Source organism: Rhinolophus sinicus, chromosome 8 (assembly GCF_057876585.1).
Source record: "Rhinolophus sinicus isolate RSI-liver-muscle chromosome 8, RSI-T2T, whole genome shotgun sequence".
Classification (NCBI taxonomy): domain Eukaryota; kingdom Metazoa; phylum Chordata; class Mammalia; order Chiroptera; family Rhinolophidae; genus Rhinolophus; species Rhinolophus sinicus.
In genome coordinates, this window is record NC_142508.1 from 9,452,269 (window position 1) to 9,476,622 (window position 24,354).

At 37.3% G+C, this 24,354-nt stretch overlaps 1 protein-coding gene across 1 annotated transcript in view; it reads left to right on the top strand.

The window, feature by feature from the left end:
* The window catches only part of KDM7A (lysine demethylase 7A), a 64,223-nt gene that overhangs the window by 24,101 nt on the left and 15,768 nt on the right, over positions 1-24,354 (top strand). Inside the window, exons 2-9 of the mRNA XM_074315293.2 lie at positions 7,048-7,133; positions 11,423-11,540; positions 13,626-13,786; positions 15,709-15,850; positions 16,182-16,368; positions 17,550-17,712; positions 20,971-21,058; positions 22,315-22,421. Coding sequence (XP_074171394.2) covers positions 7,048-7,133; positions 11,423-11,540; positions 13,626-13,786; positions 15,709-15,850; positions 16,182-16,368; positions 17,550-17,712; positions 20,971-21,058; positions 22,315-22,421 — 1,052 coding nt within the window. The remainder of the gene's footprint in view (positions 1-7,047; positions 7,134-11,422; positions 11,541-13,625; positions 13,787-15,708; positions 15,851-16,181; positions 16,369-17,549; positions 17,713-20,970; positions 21,059-22,314; positions 22,422-24,354) is intronic.

The following is a 24,354-nucleotide window of genomic DNA, read 5'->3' on the forward strand; positions in this document are numbered from 1 at the left end:
CACAACTAGACTGAGAAACAACTAGACTGAGAAACAACGGCTCTAACTGGAGTAGGGGGGAGGCGGAAGAAAAAGGAGAAAAAAAAAGTGAAAATGCCTATTTGTATTCTAGTACTTTCAGTAGGAATGTGAACCTATTAAGCCAATACTGGTTAGCAAAATCAGGGTTTTGAACCAGCAAAACCATTGTTTTCCAGTATCGTTCTAAGCATTTTATGTATATTAATTTAATTTTCCTAATAACTCTTAGTGGGAAATACTGTCATTATCTCTATTTTTACAGATGAGACAAAAACCATACAGGCAAAGTAAGTTACCCAAAGTCACCCGGCTACTAAGTGGGGTAGCCAGTATTCTAACATAGGCAGACTAACTCCAGAGAACTCAACCATCAAAAATTAATTAAACATCGAAAACAAATTCTCCTTTTTCCCCCTTAAAGAATGGTCATTTGAGTATCTAATTGAGTGTTCTCTGAAGAAACATATTTGAAGAAGAAATATATTAAGCCTAATCATTAAAGCAAAGTTTCCTGCTTAGTCTCAAACATCATGGATAATAAGCCCAGAGCTATATGAGCTGTGACTGGTGCCTAATAGAAACATAATAATATTAATGGCTGCCATTTATTACTTAATATATTTACTGTGCCATTGCTTACTATATGCCAAGCCCTATGCTCTACGTGTTTATATACATTGTCCTATTTAATCCTGGGGGAGAAGAGATTAAGAAATTCGTTCAAAGTCAAAATAGCAGAACTAGAAATCAAATCAAGCCATTCTAATTCCAAAATCTACACGTCCCACTGAAGCCACTTGACACTTGTTTGTCTGGTGGCATGGAACTAGGCTGGGTAGTCCTTGCCTGGCTTATAGCTGTCGGATGACCTCAGCTGACCCAGAATTAAACAATATGAAAGGAAATCTGAAGAGCAGGTTGTCAACTTCCTGAGTTAATTCACCTCAAAGGCCACTCCCTACCCCCTTTGATGACATAACTGTGGTGCTTTGGGCAAGAAAGTGAATTGTGATACATAGGTGAAAACTTGTACTGAAGCAAAATTTTAAATGAATGAATTCCATTACCACAGCTTTCTACCATGCTAGGAAAGACGAAAAAAATCTAATTTATATGTTGGAAGATCTTTCCCTTTTTACCAACTGTTGCCTTTGTTCCTGAACCGAATTCTTAAAAAATTCAAGCTGAACAGATTTCTTTTTAAGTTGCTTGTAATTTTACTACAGCATACCTGTTTTCAAATAAGTTTTCAGCAGTTAATAATCAACATAAATTTACTGGGGTCATCGTATTGAGGCCGTACCATACTTGGTACTGAGAAAAGTCTTGAGCTCATTTCAGGAAGTAGAGGATATATAAATAGCTCAATATTAGACATAAATGAGTGGAAATGTGTATCAATAAAATGTTGAAGGCCTTTCTGTGGGGTGATCCAGTGCAATTTCACCAACAAGGAGGAATTTGAGTTGTACTTGGAGACAAGGTAATGTAAGGTTGGTGAAGAATGGGGGGAGCATTTGAAGCAAGGGGAATATCCAAGGAAGGCTACTGACAGTAAGATCATAAAGAATTTGGCCACCCACTCTTCTAACACCAAGAGTAGCATATAAATGGGAGCATTATCTGAGAAGAAAAGAAGGAATGTTTAGCAGATCCTGGGGAATTCTGGTTAGTCATTAATTCAATTCTGTTCTCATCAAGTGTCAAAAAAATGCCAGCTAAGCAACAATTTCAGAAGATAAAAACAATAGAAAGTGCTAAAGTCGTCACTGTCCCACTCACCAAATGGCATTGAGGCTGTTCTTCTATAGATGGAAGCTATTCAGCAAAGGTCAGATTGGCACCCCTGTAGGAAAACACTGCCCCCTACACACACACACACACACACACACACACACACACACACACACACACACGTCTAATAAACATTTAACATTTTGCTGTTAGGAAAAAGGGTGATTTGTATATGAAAGAAAGTTTCATAAGAGAAACAAATGGAGTAAAAGAGACTAAAGAAAGATTGAAAATGATTTTTACAAAATTTGCTTTCAGAATTCTGCATTTTTATGCCCTACTGTGTTTGCTCTTCTGTTAAAGCTCTGTAAAATTCTTTTAATGGAGGTTGAAGGGTGGGAGGTGTTTCCGAACCTCTGAGAGAGAAAACAAAATGTATGTAGTAGTTCCTTTTAGTGCCCTTAAAGATCTGAAATAACCTTGGTGTAGGAACATTTAATTTTTATGTTTCATTTGATTTTTTAATTGTATTTTATATGATTAAAGAATTTTTTTCAGATTTACTAATGTATCAAATTTACTGTTTTTACTTATTTACCAAGTTTACTATTAAGTGCTGCAATTTTTAAATAAATGTAAGCTGTAAATGTTTTGCCAGTTGGTTAGAATTAGTCAAAACTTGAAGATAGCTCTGACGTTGTAATAGAAGAGAGTATGTCGGGTGAGTGTGGGGGCGAAGAGTTTAGAAGCTGGAGAGAGGAGCCATGGGTCTCTGAGCACTGTTAGCTAAGTGTTGCCCAGAGTGTCCGTAATTAATTGGAACGTCCCGATCTTTTCTTTCTTCCCGAAGCCTGTGCGAGGCACCCTTAATCATGTATCTGAAATATTCCTGGGTAAGTTTATGATACATGCTGGGTTAGGTTTTCCAGGAGACATCTAACAATTTTTTCTCACTTAATTCTTTTGATGTAGCCATCCCTTTTTAAGAATAAGGAATGTGGCCATAGTCAAGGTATGACAAGACAAACCATGGGTTATGAGAAGTGTCAAGTTGGCTTCTGTGGCCTTGAGTTTCTGTTCTGGTCAGAGTGTAGCACCTCTTACTGACATCTAATGAACCTCACTTTCAGTGTCAGGGAAGTTTGGTTTTGAACTCCGTTTCATGGAATGTAGAGATACCTCTCACACATCTTCTCACTTATGTCCAGTGAAGTTCTTTGTTCCATGTTAGCCACCTACTGTTAAATTTCAGATTCTGAACATGCTGCTCTTTGGGCATAATCTCCGCCCCTTGCACAGCATTTGCTCAAGGCCTCCCTCTGTGTCAGGGCTAGGAGCACATTGAGACCCCTCAGATCACCTCACTATGTCCTCACTACCTTCTGTCTTCAGGCCCCTTTTGTCCGGCTTAGATTTCACGGTTTGTCATTATACTAACTCCCTTGTAAATACCCTCAACTCCTTTCCTAGCCTTTCACTACAAAACCCCGACTGTGAATGGACCCAGCCTCCTCCTCTGGGCCTGCACCACATGGCTGAACATTGCTGAACACAAAACAGTCAGAAAAACAATCACACACCTGCGCAGAAATGGTTTCACTTAGAACTCATTGCCACAGACCTCGGGTGGACTCTCAACACTGCCTTAGCAATGCTATTGTTTCTTGGTCTTTCCTTTCATCAGATCAACTATTTTATAGTTTCTTTCTTCACACCGTTCTGGCACTTTTGAAACTCAGCTGATTATCTCACACCACAGTAAGCTGAGAAAACAGAAGCCTGGACACTACAGTGTGATGTCCAGTTTATCTGTTTTTTTTCTCCTTTTGTCTCTTCTGCTTTTGGTGTAGGATCTAAGAAACCGTTTTATGATTCAAGAACATGAAGACTGCTCCTATACTTTGTTTGAGGAGGTTTATAGTTTTCGCCCTTACATTTAGGTATATACGATCCATTTGAGTTAATTTTTTTTTTATCTCTGTGTGTTTTTGTTGTTGTTGTTTTAAAGTTTTTTTTGGAATTTTTAAAAAGAAAATTATTGGGGAATATTGGGGAACAGTGTGTTTCTCCAGGACCCATCAGCTCCAAGTCATTGTCCTTCAATCTGGTTGTGGAGGGCGCAGCTCAGCGCCAAGTCCAGTCGCCATTTTCAATCTTCACTTGAAGAGGGCGCAGCCCACCGTCCCATGTGGGAATTGAACCGGCAACCTTGTTGAGAGCTCGCGCTCTAACCAACTGAGCCATGAGGCCCCCCCTGTGGACGCTCAGCGGCAGCTCCTTGTCTTCAATCTAGTTGTGGAGGCACAGCTCACTGGCCCATGTGGGAATCGAACCTGCAACCCTGTTGTTCACAGATCGCACTCTAACCAACCGAGCCATCCGGCCGCCCCATTTGAGTTAATTTTTGTATGTAGTGTGTGGCGGGGGTCCAGTTGCATTCTTTTGCATGTGTGTTTGTCTCCGTGTCATTTCTTGAAAAGATTGTTCCTTTCCCCATTGGATGATCTTGGCTCCTTTGTTGAAAATCATTTGATCCTAAATGTAAGAGTTTATTTTTTGACTCTCAGTTCTATTCCATTGATCAGAATGTTTCTCCTTTTTGTCTTGATTACTGTACCATACTGTCTTGGTTACTGTGCCTTTGTAAGTTAGTTTTAAAATCAAGAAGTGTGAATCCTCTATCCAATGATTCTTACTTTGGGTTACGTATCTTATAAAAAACCATGGCCCCAGGACATTGTACCTAAATATATAGAAATTTTTTGTTTTATTGGTTTGGAAATTAATAGTCTTTGAGTTAAAAAAAAAAACTTTTTACATGATTATTTAAAGCTCTGCATTCCTGTTTACAAGTTTGGTTATAGCCCAGTATATAAATCACTTGTCCATGTGTGCTTGAAAAGAATGTGTAATCTATAGGTGTAATATTCTATAAATGGCCGTTACGCCATGTTTCTTAATCCTGTAGTTCAAATCTTGTATATTTCATAGATTTTTTGTTTTGCCTGCTTATTCTATCAGAGACTGAGAGAGTTGTCGAAATCTCCCCTTACAGTTGTTCCTGTTACATTCTCCCAGTGGTGAAATTTTTTATCAATATGAACATGTTTATCATATTTTTTGCTTTAGAGTCTGTGTTGCTTGATATTAATATAGATATACTTTCTTTTGATTACTATTTTCATGGTATGTATTTGCCCATCTCTTTACTTTCAGTCTTTCTGTATCCTTGTTTTATGTGTCTCTCTTATAACCAGTGAATTATATTGTTTAAGCCCAGCTGGATAATTTATGTCTTTTAACTGGAGTTTTTAGTTGTCTCCCCAGAAATTATAATAGGCATCCTCAACTTACTGTATTATTGAAGTCTAATGTCCAATGTTAATCATCACCTTCCCTCCTTCCAGTGTAAGTACCTTAGGACCCTGGAGCTCCTTTGTGCCCTCCTGACTCACATGCTGCCGTTGTCCTTTGTTTTAGTTCTTTATGTTTTTAAATCTCACATGGCATTATTTTGTTTTATGTAGTCAGTGTTTATATAAATTTACCCACATATGTATTACTTTTCTTAGCTTTTCATTTTTTAAATTTCATCCCAGACGTCTTAGTGGCTATTTTCCTTTGCAAGAAGTACATCCTTTGGCATTTCCTTTACTGTGGGTTAGCTGGAGGTGAACTCTGTTTTTGGTTGTCTACAAATACTTTTCCCCTCTTTCTTGAAACATTTTAACTGAATATTGAACTCGAGGTTAGCAGATATTTTTTTAAGCACATTTAAGATATTCTAATGTGTTCCATCTACCATTATTGCTTTGAGAAGACTCTCATCTTTGTAAGTAATTGGTGTTTTCTTGTACCTTTGAAATTTTCTGGCTTTTGTTTTCTGCAGAAAGACTTAGACTTATTTTTATTTGTCTTGCTTGGGAATTGTTGAGTTTCTTGAATCTGGATCAGTGTCTTTCATTATTTCTGGAATTTCTTAGCTGTTATCTCCTCATCATATTGCTTCCGCCCTTATTCTTTCTTCACCTTCTGAGGTGAAGATTAAATGTTATACTTTCTCATTTTATCCTTTATGGTTCTTACCGTCTCATTTGTATTTCCCATCATCTAATTTCTCTCTGCTACATTCTAGATAGTGTGAGCATCTCATCCAGTTCACTCATTTTCTCTTCCATTGTTACACCTGCCAATTGAGTTATTGTCATAGTCTTTTGTCCTCCTTTCTCAACTCTGTGTTAGTTCTGCTTTGGTTCTTTTTCACATACAAGTTGTGGTTGTGCTTTTGTTTTATACTTTTTTGGGGGTACAAACACTTATAAAATTTTACACCTTGCTACTTGGGATGTAGCAAAGCTGCTGGGGTCATTCTTTAATAAATTACTCCTGTTTTCAAGATGTCACTAATGTAGTTTTTTTTGGTTCCTAGTTGGTTCCCTTCAATTTTTTTATTTAAGTGCCACTGCCATATAGATGGAGTATTCTAAGTACAGTGCCTCAAACTAATTGAACTGATTAATCAAGGCTATCAGACCTAATGTAGAACTGTTAGGACTCAGTGCTCTTGCCATGTCAGTGGTGTTACCCAAACTTACTAACCACCGTTAGCTGATGACAGCCATGTTTTAAAGTTAGTTCATGTCTTAGTTGGCTTGGGCTGCCATAACAAAATGGCGTGAGACTAGGAGTCCTAAACAACAGAAATGTTTTTTCTCACAGTTCTAGATGCTGGTTGTCCCAGATCTAGGTCCACCAGGGTTGGTTTCTGGGGAGGGCTCTCTTCCTGGCTTACAGATGGTTACCTTCTTGCTTTGTACTCATATGGCCTTTCCTTAGTGTGTGCATGCAGACAGAGAGAGCAAGCGAGCTCTTTGGTGTCTCTTCTTACAAGGACACTAATCCTGTGGGACCAAGGCCCCACACTATGACCTCATTTAACCTAACTCCTTCCTTAGAGGTCCTGTCTACAAATACGGCCACACTGGGGGTTACAGCTTCAGCATGTGAATTTTGGGGGACACAAATACTGAGTCCATAATAGGTGGCATTTATATAATGGTTGAGGGTCTTATGGCTTATAATTGAGTTACTTTCGATATTTCTACTACTGCTAATAGTGAATCACTTCCCGTGTATTGGGTGTATACTTCCCCACAATTACTAGCAAGTGTGAGGGAAAATATTTGTTAGTGAGATCCTTGTACATTTCTCAGCTAAATCCCAACCCATGTATTATAGTTCGGTAGAGATTTTCAGCTTACTTACATGTTGCCTTTCTTTCCCTGATCTCAGCTGTGTGGGCGTGGAAGAGCATCACGCTGTGGACATCGACCTGTATCACTGTCCCAACTGTGCACTTCTCCATGGTTCCTCTTTGAGTAAGTACCAGGGGCGCAAATCAAAACTGAAGTTTAGACCTTAATGTGTACATGATAAGACTTTAAGTGATACTCTGAGTAGGTATATTACACCCACCAAGGACTACAGGGAAGATTTTTCTGAAGGTATCGAGAATGAAGTTTTTGTCTGACTTATTAAGTAACTTATTAAATAAGTCAAAATATTAAGGGAAACAAGTACTGTCATTCTTAATTGCTAGTGCAAAGCCCCCAAACTCAGGTACATATTTTCAAAGCTTTCAATTTGGGAAGTGTAGTAAAGTAAATTTTTTTCTGATTTTGGAAACTGATTTCAATTGTTCTTATCTCTATAAACAATGTTTTAAATGATCTTTCAGTAGTATTTTGGGACAGTGTACAGAGTAAGACTACTTGCATGCACACACATGCATTATATTTTCAGGAGAAATTTAGGGCATTGATATGCTAAAATATTACTTCCGTTTTCCGAATTTGATCATCATGTTGAGTATGGCCTGGAGTCCTGCCAGCCATCCTTTCTGCTTGAAACCTGTCCGCCATTGTCACCATCCCGAGGGAGACAGAGGCCAGACCAAGTCTCTGCCAATACTCTTCTTCCTGAGCCGGCAACACAGGCAGGGACGCTCCCATCCTCCGGAGAGAACCAGCATCACATAGAAAATGATATCTATTGTTAGCCTTTCACAAGTGCCTCAGAAAAATCGATTGAAATAATTAATTATTGTTGTACAAATGTGAAAGGAAAGATTTTAAAGGCTTTGGATTATAACTACTTTTTTTCCTTTAAAATGTAGACTGCAAACTAGAGTTTTTGTGTCCATTAAACAAAAGGGAGAAACTGTAGACTTAATCATTTTAGAACTGGAAGGAACCTTTTCCCGAATATGCCTTGATAACAAGGCATAGTCAGATGAAGGTAACCTATACAACTTCTTTATTTTGAATGTAGCCTTTTTGCTAGTACTTTTGTTTTTAAACAGAAATTTTGTTTTGAGGTTATGGGCAAGTAATTTTTAAAAAGAGACTACTAGCAACTGACTGCTCATATGTTTTGTTAGAAACGTTAAAATTTACCAAATTTCTTTGTAAGGGATTTATAAATTTAAGCTATACGAATGTATTAAAGTATTTCCTTGTAAAATACAGAATACCTATTTTTTTGTTACCACACAGTACAAAATTTGAGGTTAGCAGGTTGGTTAGAATTGTTACATGTGTATTTGGCTAATTTCTTGTCATAAATGTTTTTAAAGGTTTTTATTTTGTGTAACACTGAAGTATGTAGATATAACCTGAAATAATTATTGACTGAGTGTAATTCTCGGAGGAAGTGAATAATACTAGGTTGTTACCTAAAGAAGAAAAACAGAACTAAAATTGATAATAGTTTTAGTTCAGAATTTAAGTATATAATCCCAACATGAAATAATTTAAATTTCATTCTGTGAAAGATGAAGTGGGTTACTATGAGGCAGAATAGTGTTTAAGATATTACTACATGTGTGCACTCTATTTAATTTTTTTAAAAAGCTTGTCATGCTCACTAAATTGATTTCACAATCCATAATGGATCACGCCCTGCACTTGGAATGACAATGCTTCAGAGGGAAGACAGCATTAGCTGGCCCTCCCTGGGCTCCTTGTCCCTGACTAACATAAGACCAGGCAGTGCCTCTCTCCTGGGCAGAAGTCCAACGTGAAGTACCCATAGGGAAAATGCCCAAGAGCCAGTAATCTCTGTTATCATGATTTAAGGCTCACCTTCCCCACACCTTACCCTCCACCCCAACTTGCGTAATCCCTTTGGCCCCTTGCCCTCTGCTCTTAAGCCTTTCTTGCTTGCCACCCAGGGATTCCTGTTCCTTTCAGAGTTCCCCAGGAATCCTTGTAATAGATACCATTTGGATAGTATAATACCCACTTAATAGGGTGAATTTAGCGTTTACCCTTTTAATGGGAATTAAGAACTCTATTTGCTGGCAGGTATCAAAAAACAACCTAACACTTAAACATACACTCTCAGTGTTTTTCAGGCATGTGTAATCCATTCAAATTGTTTTCTCATTTTCCTATGGCCACTACTAAAATATTCACTGGCCTCCTTCCTTTAAATTCAGTTAGCTCTTGCAGTGGCTGATTTTATGTGTCAAGCATGTTGGCCCAACAGGACAGTTGTAGCCTTCAGTGAACATCCAGCACATTTAAAAGCAATTGGCAGTTTACTGGGCACCAGGCACTATGCTAAGTTAGTATTCTACCTGCGTATCTCCTTTGATATTTATAACAGCATGATGGGAGGAAAATGATCTAACTAGCTCTTGCATGTAGCTGTTTGGCAGAGCTGGAGTTTGAACCCTTAGTTGTCTAAACCAATCTAATTAGAATCTAATCTGTTCTGCAAAAATTAACATTAAAACAATGTAATATCATAATTATCATATGCACTGGTAAGAATGTGAGTTACCTACCACTTTTCTGGAGGCAGTTTTGCAGTATATACAAGTATCTTTATAATACTGAGTCTTCTAGCATCTGTAGGAATTTATCCCAAAGAATTAATGAGGGAAACAGATTTTTGTGTATGAATATTAATCTTTGTTCAAATCAAGATTTAGAAAGAATCAAAAAAATAATTATAATATGATGCATCTATATCTTAAAATAATTCTAGGCTGCCTTTAAATTGCTTTTAAATATTTAATAAAGAGAAAATACTCATGATATAATAAGAAAGGTGAGCAGAATAAACATAATGATCCCAGTTGAAAATAAAATGGGGGTGTGTATCTATATATTTGTAAGGAAAAAAGCCTGGAATTAAACATTCTTGAATTATAGAAGGGATTTTAAATGAGGGGGGAAAAAAAATAAAACCGCGCGCGCACACACGATGCCTTAAAGAGATTTTCTAGGAAGGTTGCTTTATGATTCTCAATTTTTCTCATGAGGTTTTTTAAAAATGGGATTTTCTCTCTTCCATACTGAGAGTCTGACTCCCATAAGTTACTTGGGAATCTTGTTTTAGACTTTTAGATATGAATAAACCTGATTTCCACCCCCATTGATTATTCAGTGTGGCTTCTTACCCACATGAGGATCCAGGATTATTACATTATTACAATCTTTGTAAGGTGAAGGTTTGAAGTAACTAAGACTCATAGAGTTGTGTCCCCATGCAACATTTTATTATGAAAATCTTCAAACATACAGGAAAAGTTAAAAGAAATTTACAGTGAGTACCTTGAAACCCCCCATCTTCTGGCCTTTAACTATCCCACTATCTATCCAATCTGGGTTTTTTGATGCATTCTAAATAAGTTGCAGACATCAGTACATTACCCAGAATCATGGAGGTTTTAGGTTAAGAGTGATTTTCAAACTTAAAAAAAAACAAAAACACTTGAAATCTTACTTTAATACCAAACAAAGGGTATGTAGCTGGTGCCACCCTGGTAGAAAGAGGAATGCGGTCCAGAGTCCCCCTCAGCCTCTTCTCCAGCTTGCCCTTCATTAAGGGTTCCGCAGTGCAGTTGGGAAAACAGCACTCATTCCCTTCGTTTGCACATTGAGGAAACCGGACCCACATGTGTGAAGTGACTTGCCCAAGATGGCAGAGGAAGTTATGGCTGAACTAGGAGTCAAATCCAAGTCTCCTGATTCTGTTGCTGTGACTATTCCAGGTTGTAGCCTCCTGGAGCTGTGGAATCACAGAATCTTGGTGTTAAAAGTAGCCATAAAGTTATGTATTCTGTGAACCCACTTGTCTTCCTTTAATTATGATGCAGTCACCTGCTCTTCTTTGTGTCAGCATAACTATGCTTATTTGGGGAATAAATCTTGGCATAAAAGAGAAGGGAACTGAACTGTGCTGTTGAAATTGATTTCCGATATGGGATCAAAGGCCCTATCCTGAGAGGATGCTTTGGATGGTCCATAAAAATCATATTATGACCTAATGTCCTAGTGAAAAATCAAGATTTTAAATAATTGTGAGATTTTATAGTATGTGTAATGTGGATATTATGAAAAGCTCCAGCTGCTAATTTGAATTCCTTGATTTAATTTTTAAATCATTGTGAAATAAAGAGTAGACTTTTAAAAAAACAGTTAATTGCCTGTAATTGGAACATTATATAAAGTAAAATTTACTTCATCAGCCTAGAAGTGCATTAAAAATGTGTTTTTATTGTACTTAACATTTGTTATTTCTGATTATATAGAATATAATGATTAGAAAGTACATAGTATCATCAGTTACCAAACTTTTTTTTCCCCTAAAAATCTAGTGAAAAAGAGGAGGAACTGGCACAGGCATGACTACACAGAAATTGATGATGGTTCCAAACCAGTACAAGCTGGAACTAGAACTTTCGTGAAGGAATTGCGTTCTCGAGTCTTCCCAAGGTATGGAAACCTGTTCTGACCAAAGAAAATACAAGAACGTTACCTGATAAAGTGACATTATATAAAGTAATGTTTTCAAATGCCAGGTTGCAACCTATTATTATTCTCAACTGAGGTTTTACTTTTAAAAAATGAAATAGAAAATATTGGCACATTGCAAGTAATAGGACTAAATAAGCATAGTTTCATGGAACTTTTGTTACATGTATGTGTCCTGGATCACTATGTAAAAATAGATTTCTTAACTGTGGATGTCAGTCCCAAAAAGTTTGATATACACTAACCTAAGGGAATTGTTCCCAGAACTTTGTTCCTTATGATATGCAGCTATTGCTTTCCTTATACCCCACCTACTCCTATTTTCAAATTATTTTTTTCTTAGGAGAGTTGTTTCCATATCTGTCTCCACCTCAGGTCTACCGGAAGTACCCACACCGTTGCTCAGCCTCTCTGGTGGCAGCAGAACTGAGTTTTTGATTTTTTAAAGATATGGAAAGTATTTGAGTTATCTGTGGCTCAAAGAGAGTCACAAGCATTACACAGCATTTAATCATGCTAATTTAGATCATTCCCTACTCACTGCCTGATGTCTATTTAAAGTGATAATGCTTAATAGGCTTTTACACAAGATCATTTCCAGGCTTGTTAAAGAGGGGAAGCACAATTTAAATTACAATAGCACATGCAGCCTATTATGGAATTATTTCAGCTCCTGTAACTGTAAAATCCTTGCTATCTCTTCAGTCTTTAGGATTCCTGTCTTAACTCCCTCCGCCTTAACCCTTAAACAGAAACATAAAAGTATAAGTACTGCTGGCTCCCTCGGGTCTGCTGAGAGAAAGAACAAACACACTGTTAACACAGTGGTTTTACATGATTTTTGTGATATTAATGGTCCTAGTCTCAAATATTCTCCTTTGTCAGTTTCAAAGTCATTGGAAAAATGTGTTTGTTTGCCTTGATTGGTTTGGAGCCTAGGGCCAGTGTTTTCAGCCTGGGTTTATGTGCTGGCTTCAGAGAGGCTTATGAGTCCTCTACAACTATATTAACAATTTAGCGTCAATGTGGGAATGTGCATTTTTCAGGGAGAAGAGCCATGGCTTTCGTTTTTTTCAAGTAGGCTTGTGATCCAAAAGAGTAGTGTTAAAATCCTGGCTTAGCAATTCCTATGGCTTCTCTGCCCAAGTAGCCACAATGGTCAAAGATGTCCAGACTCTAATTACCATTAGTTAAAGATCTTTGGTTGTGTTTTGTTTAACTCCACAAACTTTCACATCATTAAAACCATAGTAGGGTGACAATAATTAACTAATTTACACATACTTGATGTGATGAACAGAGAAGTTTATAAAATAAAGTGAAGAGGTTAGCTTCCTCCTCCCCTATTTTGAGACTTTAGTGTAAGTCTTTTGAGACCCTTTTCAACATAATATTTAAAGCATAGATCTATGGATGTATATATTCATCTAAGTTCTAAAAATAAAAAGGTGTTGTATTATGCATATGTGGTGCAGCTTGATTTTACTCTATTTCATCAATACCTTTCCACATGTATACAAAAATTTACCTCACTCCTTAACTTCTGTGTAGTATGCAACAGTGTGTATGTACGGCATGATTTACTTAACCATCACTCTATGATGTTTGTTTAGTTTGTCTCCAATTTTTTTTCCTTTACAAGCATCGAGTGGCTTCTGATCTTGTTACTTCTCTTAACTCCTACCACTCATTACAACTAATTGTAAAAATCTGTTATTCTGTTATCACTTCTAGTGTAGTTTACCTGAACATTTACATACTGAAATATATTTTGCTATGAACTAATTTGTTTTTTTCTCTTGTTATAGTTAAGGCATTTTATATAATATATAATATTCAATGATATGTATTGAAGTAATTACCTATCAATTTTACTTTTGGATAGTAAAAAGGGCCCTATAAAAAATTCGTTATAAGAAAGAGAATTAGGTATGACTGATTGAGAACCACTGATTTAGATAATAACCTTGTATAGAATTAACCCACTGCCAGAGGGTTAAAACTGAACTTACCAACAAAGATATTTTCCTCTTATGTTTTCTTTAGTGCCGATGAAATCATTATAAAGATGCATGGCAGCCAGCTGACACAGAGATACCTGGAGAAGCATGGATTTGAAGTCCCTATTATGGTCTCCAAGTTAGATGATCTGGGACTCAGGCTCCCTTCACCTACTTTTTCTGTTGTGGATGTGGAACGTTATGTAGGTACGAACTCGATTCCATTAAGTACTTGGGAAAACACGGTAAAAGCAAAAAAGATGCTGTCCTAACAGTATGAAGAGTATTAAGAGTTGAATGAAAAGGTGTTAATTTAATTCCCTGGGTCACAAAAAGTGAAAGTCAGTATCACCTATGTTGAAAACTGTTTGTTCTCAGCAAACCTACAGTTACAGAAAAACAAAACGAAACATTTGCCTATTCTTATTTTCTCATCCTCATTCTGCTGCTTTTTTTGTTGTCATCGCATTTTCTTGCTAGAGTTTCTTGAAAAACTATTACTGAGGGGCAGCTACAGATACTGGGAAGAAGACATTGGGAAATTAGATCGGTTCTAGGCCTCTGTAGCATTCAAGTGCAAAATTTCTGGATCCTGCTTTAGTGACCTCCTGTTCCTTGGAGAAAGGCCATGAAAAAAAGGAGATATTTTCATATCTGTTTTTATATTAATGGTTTGGTGACATTGCCATTTAATGATGTCTGAATTACGTTATTATTTTGAGGCCCAGAAAGGCATAAGAAACAAGGGGGAAATCCTTCACCTATTTCAATATTATTGACATTTTCAGTCATTTAATTCATTCTCATCATGGTATTTATATAAGGTTGGTGCAAAAGTAATTGTGTTTTAAAAGGTTAAAAATAATGTGCAAAAAAACCGCAACTACTTTTGTACCAAGTAATAGATAAAGCTGACTACATGTAGATCTCATTCCTTGTCAGCAATAGACAGATTATTTGAGGATTAGATCTCAAATCTACCTTGACTCAAAACTGTACATCTACTACAATACGTTATCTCCTGTGCATGAAATATCTGAGAACTTGCGCCTTTATTCAGCCATTGGGCATTGGGTAACAGTTCTCATTGATAACTGCTTTCACTGAGGAAATCTAATTAAATGTCATGACTTCACATTCAGCTAATTTTGAATATTTGATAAACTAAGGGGTGAGTCTAAGGCTTAACCTAAACTTGTTTGCCTAGACAGCACTATAAAATAAATGGCGAATGTTATATAAGTATAGGAAAAAATGATCAAACTCCTTGACAGCTAACTTTGTAGTATTGCAAAGCCCTTTAGTTAACAGAATTGTCTTGACTCTTAAGTGTAAAATAAAGTCTACTAGGCAATACTTCCTTAACTTTTACTAAGTTACATAAAAGTAAGAAAATGGCATTTATTTGTGTCCTGTTTCAGGTTGATTAATTATTGCTGTATTTTGAATTCTACCTTATCCTATAGGACATTTTAAACTGATTATGCTACCTGGGGTAATGATGCAATGGTGTGTAAGCAACACCTCAGACAGTTTTATAGGAAAATTACAAATTAATCCCAGTTCAGAACTCAATCCACAGACACTAACATGAACTGATTTTTGCTTCCTAACCACTAATTTTTTTCTTGAAGCAGAATATTAGAAGAGAAGACACTCCCAGGCAAGCAAAAATTGTTTGTCCTACTTAACTTGTTCCCCAATGACTGACTTTTTACACAATGGTAGAATCTTAGGTGTTACAGAAGTGAAAGGGAAAAATCAGTCCCCTGGTATTATGCATGAGGAAATGGAAACCCAGAGCATAAGGCAGTTTCCACATTCCAATCTAATGCATTTCGTCATGAGCTGCACCCAAGAAATCATTGGTATATAGAAAGCTTTGTAAACTTAGTTTTTATGCTCAGTGTTAATTATGCAGCTCTGTCTTAATTGCTTTATTCTTTCCTTCAAAGACCATCCCTTTTTTCAAAAGTTCCAGTTGGACTTAAAAATTAAGGCTACAGGGAGACTCTTTGTCTAGGCTGTGTAGTTGTTATAGTAAATACAGTCTTTAAAATATTTTTATTTAGGGCATCTGTTCATGTAACTCTTAAGCCCAATAATAAGACTATAATTTTTCTCTGCAGGTGGTGACAAAGTGATAGATGTCATTGATGTGGCAAGGCAGGCAGACAGCAAAATGACACTTCACAATTATGTTAAATACTTCATGAATCCTAACAGACCAAAAGTGTTAAATGTGATCAGCCTTGAATTTTCAGATACAAAGTGAGTAGTTCTGGACATTTTGGTTTAGCCTTCTGAATGTGAGCTAAATGTAGTTAAATGATAAATTTATTTTAGTAAGAGACATAATTGTGACTTCTAAAGTAGTACAGTGATAGCTACGTTGTAAGTTTTTGCTTTGGATGCTCAGAGACTGTTTAGAAATACCACGCATTTTAAACTTTTTAATTATTGTTAACCTTGAGTTCCAGTTAGTTTTTTAGTTTGGGTTGAAATGGGAGGTTCAATTTTAAGAAGTTTTAATTTGCATGACGTGGGCGTGTGTGTGTGTGTGTGTGTGTGTGTGTGTGTGTGTGTGTTTATTTTCTTAAAGGATGTCTGAATTGGTGGAGGTCCCTGACATAGCCAGAAAACTTTCCTGGGTGGAAAATTATTGGCCAGATGACTCAGTCTTTCCCAAGCCATTTGTTCAGAAATACTGCTTAATGGGAGTTCAAGACAGCTACACAGATTTCCACATTGACTTTGGTGGAACTTCAGTTTGGTACCATGTCCTCTGGGTAAGATTGGGGTATTTCTTTGTTCTCTTACTGACAAAAACATAACAGTCCTATTTTTCCATGGGTGCATTTATTTGCTGTAAATGACATTTGTAAAGAGGGAAGTTTTTGTACTATTTAAGTAGGATCCATTACCTTTAAGCGTTATAATTTTTTTTTAATCCCAAGTAATAGAGGAGCCATGAGTTCTAAGTTTATATTTAGATTCCTTTTTTGCCCCCATTTTATCAGTTGGCCTCTTTGAGCCTTTTGTCTCTTTTTGTTTCCTCTTTCCCTTAGCCAAATATCATTTAATCACTGAATCAAATACTTGAGGAGCAAAATTACAGTAATAATAATTGCCTCTGACTTGAAAGTTAGTCTAGGACAGCTAGTTGGATAAGGCAGGAATGCCCATAAAGATACCAGTTCTTCTTGGCAGCTTATATTCGCCTTGCTTTATCTGTGCTATTCAATACCACGTGTGGCTAAATTTAACTAAGGACAATTAAATATAATGTGAACTTCAGTTCCTCATTTATACTAGCCACATTTCAAGTGCTCGTAGCCAGCTGTGGCTTACGACTGCTGTGTTGGATCGCACAGATATAAAACATTTCCGTCATCGTAGGACATTCTGGTGGACAGTGCAGATCTAGAAGCAAATCTTCATCTTATATTAAATGCCTGTGCATCAGCAGTGCTCTGTCTGGACTGTATATGATGCTGTGTGCTGAAGTTCCTGTTCCTTTTCCCCATGAGAAAGCAAAGGGTTTGTTCATTAAAGGAAGTTTATTTGCAGATCTTTAAAAATAATCATTATATTATAGATCTTAGTAGAAAGGCAGTTTGCAGAGATGACTTTCTCTAACCTGGGGCCTACTAACATTTATTTACTTCTATACCTTGAAAATGAGATCAGTAAGATGTTTATAATTTTTGTTTTAAACCCCCTTTCCTGTAACTATTGCTCCAATGCTCCATTATTGATACCTGGTCATATTTGGGAGGGGGAGCTTTAGTGCCTATGAAGATGCTTATTACGAGCAGTAGCTCCTGATCAGGTATGAGAAAGGTCTTGTTGAGCCTAAAAATAATCTGATAATTACTTAATTTAGATCATTATATTGGGAAATTGCATCAATGTAGGCCATCCTAAGAATGGCTTTTCCTTTTCAAAAACTGTGATTACTTCCTTTTAGGGTGAGAAGATTTTTTATTTGATAAAGCCAACAGATGAAAATTTGGCACTCTATGAATCTTGGAGTTCATCTGTGACCCAGAGTGAGGTGTTCTTTGGCGATAAGGTGGATAAATGCTACAAGTGTGTGGTAAAGCAGGGACATACCTTATTTGTTCCTACAGGTAAGGTTTTCACCTCACCCCCGCTCCCCATAGTTGATACTCAGTCACATGGAGTCAGCTTTGAATTAGCACCTCGGGCTTTAACATGTTTGGAAAGTAGCTTTGCACAGACTCAGAGATAATTCCGATGTTGGACTTTTCACTTCTTTGTCCCCTAGAGGGCTTCTCTTGTAGTTAAGACTTGTTTTGACATGGTATTTTATGTTATTTGCCTTCTTTTTAATTTTTATTCAGATAAAGTTCACATACTATAATATTCTCCTTTTTAAAGTGTACATACAATTCAGTGGTTTTTAGTAGATTAACAAGGTTGTGCAACCTTATCATTATCTAAATCTAGAACATTTCATCACCTCACAAAGAAGCCCCATACCAACGAGCAGTCACATCTCCATTCCCCCCTCGTTTGAGCTCCTGGCAACCACTAATGTACTTCAGTCTCTGGATTTGCCTAGTCTGGGCGTTTCATATGTGTGTGAAATGTGCGGCCTTTTGTATCTCGCTTCTTAGTGAGCATGGTGCTTCTGGGCTCATCCGTGTGCATGTATCAGTATTCATTACCTTTTTATGGCAGATTAATACTCTGTTGTACACATACACCACATTTGGTTTATCCACTCTCAGTTGATGGACATTTGGGTTATTTCCATCTTTTGACTATTGTGAATTGTGCTGCTTTTGAACATTTGTGTAAAGTTTTCGTGTGGAGGTATTTCATTTCTCTTGGTTATATACCTAGTAGAGGAATTGCAGGGTCATATGGTTTATTGACATTTAACTTTTTGAGGAACTGCCAAACTGATTTCCAAACGGCTGAACCATTTTACACTCCCACCAGCAATGTACAGTGTGTTCCGTTTCTTCACATGCCCGCCAACACCGTGATTGTCTTTTTTTTTTTTGCCACATTTTAGTGGGTGTGAAGTAGTGATGTCTCATTGTGATTTTCATCTGGTTAATGAGTAATGATGCTGAGCATTTTTCTTGTGCTTATTGGTCATTTGAGCATCTCTTTGGAGAAATAGCTACTCAAATCCTTTGCCCATTTTTAAATTGGGTTATTGGTCTTTTTATTGTTGAGTTGTAAGTGTTCTTTATATATTCTGTACACTAGACCCTCATCAGACACATAATTTGCAAATATTTTTCTCCCATTCTGTGGGTTGTCGTTTACTTTCTTGATAATGTCCTTTGCACAAAATTTTAAAATTTTGATGAAGTTCCCTTCAACTGTAACTGGACAGCTCTACATTGCTGTGAAAGGCTGCTGTCCTGGGGCAAGTAGGTATATCTTGAGGGACCCCAGGAAAGAACTGAGTACAGTCTTAGCTGTAGCCTCAAGTATAGGTATCAGGTGTCTCATTTTGAGAAGTGAAGCAATGCAGGGTATGGCCTCTCCAGGTCAGTGCTTTTGAGAATTGTGTTCTGATTTGGGTGACCCTTGTCACAGGATCTGTTACCACAGGCCCTGCTTTTTTGCCTTGCCTCTGATGTGTATAATAATAAATGAATATGTGTTGAATAAATGGACTAATACGTGCTTGGAACTACCAGAATTTATGAATCTAGATAAGTATCATTATTTTCATTGTGAATGGGCTAAGCTCTTCCCTTACATCCTCTTCCCAATATAAAGAAGAAAAGATAAGTTATAATAAAATAGTATTTCAAAAAGTGTCTGCTCAGGCACAGCAGCCTTAGAAGACAGAATGAAAGTTAGATGCATAAGCCAGCAAACCCATACAGGTGTGTGGTTGGCAAGTCAAATTCGATAGTGTTTAGATTAGGTGTAAGTTAATGGTTCTCAAACTTCGTTGAGCATCAGAGTCATGAGGGCTTGTTAAACACAGATTGCTGGGCCTCATCCCCGGCAGTTCTGACTCCATAGATTTGGTGTGGGGCTGAGAATTTGCATTCTAACGAGTTCCTGACGTCTGGAGACTTGGAGAACCACTGCTGTAGGCATTGTGGTTTTTTTCCAAGGTGGTTGGCAACTGATAACCTTCCAAACAAACTAAAGTACAGTTTCCTTCTATTTATAGAGTAGTTGTATTTCCCAGAAAGTTATGCCCAAACCATGCAAAAATTACTTCGTTTGCATATATAATGGGGTTATAGCTTCTAGGCTCACATAGTTCATGACAGGTTTTTGTACTTAGATGAATGCCCAGCAGAAATTCAAAAGTCCTGAGTAATTGATGCAGGGCAATTTCTTACTGTGTGGAACTGTCCTGCATTTTGTACCGCTGGCTCCTGCTCACAATATGACAATAGTGCTTCCTGATCATTGTGACAATCAAAAAAGCCCCCAAACTTTCCCAAACACCCATGACAGGCAGTACTGCCTCTATTGAGAATCACTGATCTATAGGATTTGTAGCTGACAGACTTCTAATTTGTGATTTCAGGATCGAGCTCATGGCTTTGTGCCTTTGAGCACACAAATGGGCACCACTTGAAAACTCAGCCTTTGAGGAGCATTTTGATATTGTCTCACAATGAGGGCTCAAAAAATGAAAAATATAAAGAAAATGGGATCTATTTTAACAGCTAATTTTTATGGGCAAATATATGTGTATATAGTATTTATACTTACATAAAGTCTTTATGTTTAGTCTATAGACATTTCTTTCAAAAATTAGGCATCTCTTAGAAATGATTCTCACTTTGAAAACATTTTTATGGGAAAACAAGACATCATTCTGATTGCCAACATTTATATTTATAGCACCCAAACCCTCCATAATGAAATGTGGGTGATCTACCTTTTCCTCTTTAGGGGCAGGTCTGGGTTTGAGTCCCTCTCATCCTCCTCTGCTTAGTCCCCACGGGTCCTCATTTCCGATACAAGGGAAATGAAGTGTTCAGCCAGGCTCAGTGTTCACCTAACGGAAATTTGCTTGCCTCATTCCAGCCAGACTTGACTTGTCTCAGAGTAAAATCTTTAATGCAAAGTTGGATTGTGTTTTGAAACTAAAACAGCAACAACCACCAAAACCTTCACCTCTCCTGAAACAGGATTTTGTCTGATTGGATCAATGCATTTGTTTCCTCAAACTCAGCACAGAGCCTGGCATATAACAGACCTTCATTAAATATTTGAACGAATGACTATGGGTTTTATAGACATGAACTTCTCTAGCACTGGAGTGAAGTAAACTGATGTTGTCATTTTGAGTTTATTTCACAGGTAGCTATTACATTTATTTGGTTTAAATATTGATAAATCACTGATTTATGTACTTTTAACCATTTCAGGGTGGATTCATGCTGTGCTCACTTCTCAGGACTGTATGGCTTTTGGGGGGAACTTTCTGCATAACCTGAACATCGGCATGCAGCTCAGGTTTGTGTCATCAGTATGTAAAGGCTTTCTTGTCCTTTCTTAAATTGGACATTGTTTAAAAGTGTCAAAAAATATAATTCAGGTTTTGTGGAGATAGGTCCTGAGAAATTACTAGGAATAGGAACTTTTAACAAAAGTATTGTCTTAAAATTTTGTCAGGGGGACACCTTGATGCATTTCAAATCTAAAGCAAATAATAAAAATTTATTCAGTTTGAGACTAAATATATCCCCAAATTTCAAAATTTTATAAAACTGTGTGGGCTCTCCTCTGGCTGTTTTTACAATGAGGAAAATGAACTAAGTCCAGTCAGACCCAGGGGTGACATAAGGTGCTGGGGAAAGGCAGCCCTAAGTTAGGATTGCTGTCAAAACACCTACTTGAATTCTGCTGTGGGAAAGGATTAACAGCTAGTTCCCTTTCTGTATGAGCATTTGACCTTTCGGTAACGCTGTGCAGGATGCGGGTAGACTGATGGGAGTAGAATGCTACTAGGCAACACTGCTTATGATAAATGATTCTTGATACGCTGCAGCAGGATGGGGAGAACTAGAAGTACCTAGTACGAAGCCATATATTTGGGCATTCCTGAATGTGGCGACTCTTGTAACTTGGTTTGCCCATGTGGAACCCTGGGTGCTATGTGTCTGTGGAGTTATTCCAAGAAATACTGGCTCTGTGGGCCATGAAGCTTTAAGCCAGGGCAACTCTCACACCTGCCAAGTGGGATTTCTTGTTTCTTAGTACCTGAGATGTCCCTGGGGGAAATATGGCTCCTGGCTGGCCATCTTCTTCCCACAGAAGACTAGTACGGTGGCAAGCTGTGGTTCCTGTCTGCTCTCCTTGACAAGCGCCAAGTGTGGTCTTGAGCTCAAATGCTGAATATATCCTACAGGAAAGCTGAGTGGCTGTTGCCGTGTTGTCCAACACATGGGGTTGTCTTCTAAACATATTATTTTATGTGTTATAGTGGAGCCCTTGTAAAATTCCTTCCATTAAAACTAGGATGCAAATCCCAAGGCTTGATCTTTTTGAAGGCCAGTGTAATTCTTCATTATACTGTCAAAGTTGTTAAAGTCAGACCTGGGTCAGATCACAACTCAGTCTTATTCAAATGTGGTGCTAAATAATATGCAGTATTTGATTGGTCTTACATATTGTGGCCTACCTATTTTATTTTCCTTAAGTTGGTTGCCTCCATTTAACTTTGAAATGCTAGTATTAATATTAAATTTCTTCAAATTGTTTTTATTCAGGTGTTATGAGATGGAAAAAAGGCTGAAAACACCAGATCTTTTCAAATTCCCTTTCTTTGAAGCCATATGTTGGTTTGTAGCCAAAAACTTGCTGGAAACCCTGAAAGGTAATTAACAATCTGTACATTTTGTTGTGTGATATGCATGATGTTTGTAAATTCACTAAAAGCACTGATAGAAAGAGAGGCCCTTTTTTAGTATGGTTAGGCCTTTGCCATTTTTGTTTTTTAAATGCTTGATTTCCCCCTGCCAAGAACCTCTTTAGCAAGTTAGAGTCTCGTCCATAAAGCAGCTGTATGAAGACCTGCATAGAACAGGTAATGTTTTAAAATGTTCATTTCACCTGGGCCTCTTGTAGCCTCACACATTGTCAGCCATGTCAAGTACCTCACTTGTGAAAATGCAGTTTCAGCCCAGAGACCGTGCTGTGAATTGTGTTCCCAAATATTTGCTTTTAAAAATCAAGGGAATAATCTTCACGTCCTGAGAGGATCAGGTAGCGCTTGTGCCATCATCATTATGACCCATTATGCTGGCTAGCTAGCAGGAGGTACTTTTAGCACAAACCAGCTGAAGGTCAGGCTATGAGTCTGTAGTTGAAGAAAAATATTTTTGTTTTTTTTTGGGGGGGGAGGGAAGAGGAGGGTAGTAATACGCCTTTATTTAAACTTGAAAGCTACCTTCTTTGTGTGGAATTTTCAAATTCTGGTACTTTATCTTTTGGTTTAATAATCTTTGAGCAGTCATGTTGGAAACTGAATGTACCCTTTTACTTTGTCCTTTTTTTTGTTTTGTTTTTCATGCACTTACGCACACGAGAATATAGTCGTCTTGTTTTCGTGTGGTCTCACTTTTCAAGTCAGTTTGCAAATAGTGCTACTACCGTGTTTCCCCGAACATAAGACCTAGCAGGACAATCAGCTCTAATGCATCTTTTGGAGCCAAAATTAATATAAGACCCGGTATATTATATTTTATATTATATAATATTATATTATATTATACCCAGTCTTATAGTAAAATAAGACTGAGTCTTATATTAATTTTTGCTCCAAAAGACTCGTTAGAGCTGATTGTCCCACTAGGTCTTATGTTCAGGGAAACATGGTACTATATTAATTCCTAGAAGAACAGATATAAAAAGATTAAACAGTAAAGTCTATTCTAAACATTTGTTTCTTTTTCCATTGAAAAGTTACACAAGAAGAAAAGGTAAAATGAAAAGAAACACCACTGATTTACTTAATTCCCAGGACAGCATGCACAGGATTCAATGATTAAATGTCTGTGGTCTCTTTGCTCAAAAAAGATGGGGGGCGGGGGGGCTCACTCTCTTTGGAAGGAAAGAGTAACAGAACCCCATCCACACCTTACAACTCAGTGTGAACGGCGGTGCCGGTGTCTATAATGGAGGGAGGGTCCACGGATGAGGAAGAACAGGTGCTTTATGCATGAGACCATCTCTGCTCCAGAAAAGCACCCTTATCCCGAGTCCCTGAATTGTTCAGTGTTTCCAGGTATTTTTCTATTGTTACCATGGACCACAGAGTTGCCATATATAGTTTCAAGTAAAAAAATGGAGTTTCAAGTTCATAGTCTTCTGTTCGAGTAGAAGCCTAGAAAAATAGGAACACTTTTAAATCCTTATTAAAATGTTTATAAATAGTCTTGTTTTCTGGAAATAAAACCCAATTATTGAACCCTCCAGATTGGAGACTGGTAAATCAGTTCTCAGGAAATTCAAAGCACTTTTTCCATGTTTTCTCTTCTCAGCAACACACATACACACATATACACACCTGGGGTGATGCTTTTTTCTTCATGTCAAAGAGGGGCTCATCAATCAACTTTCTAGAACAAATTAAGAATTTATCCGAAAGAAAATCTTGCCATTCTTCTTGTAGCCACAAGCAGCAGATTACTTAGTCTTAGAATGACGATTTAGCCTTTGTTTTGGGCAATTGAGAGTTTAGTACTATTGAGGTCTGATCAAAAACATACCTCTGTACATTAAAGAGAAAAAATAATTACTGTAAAAGA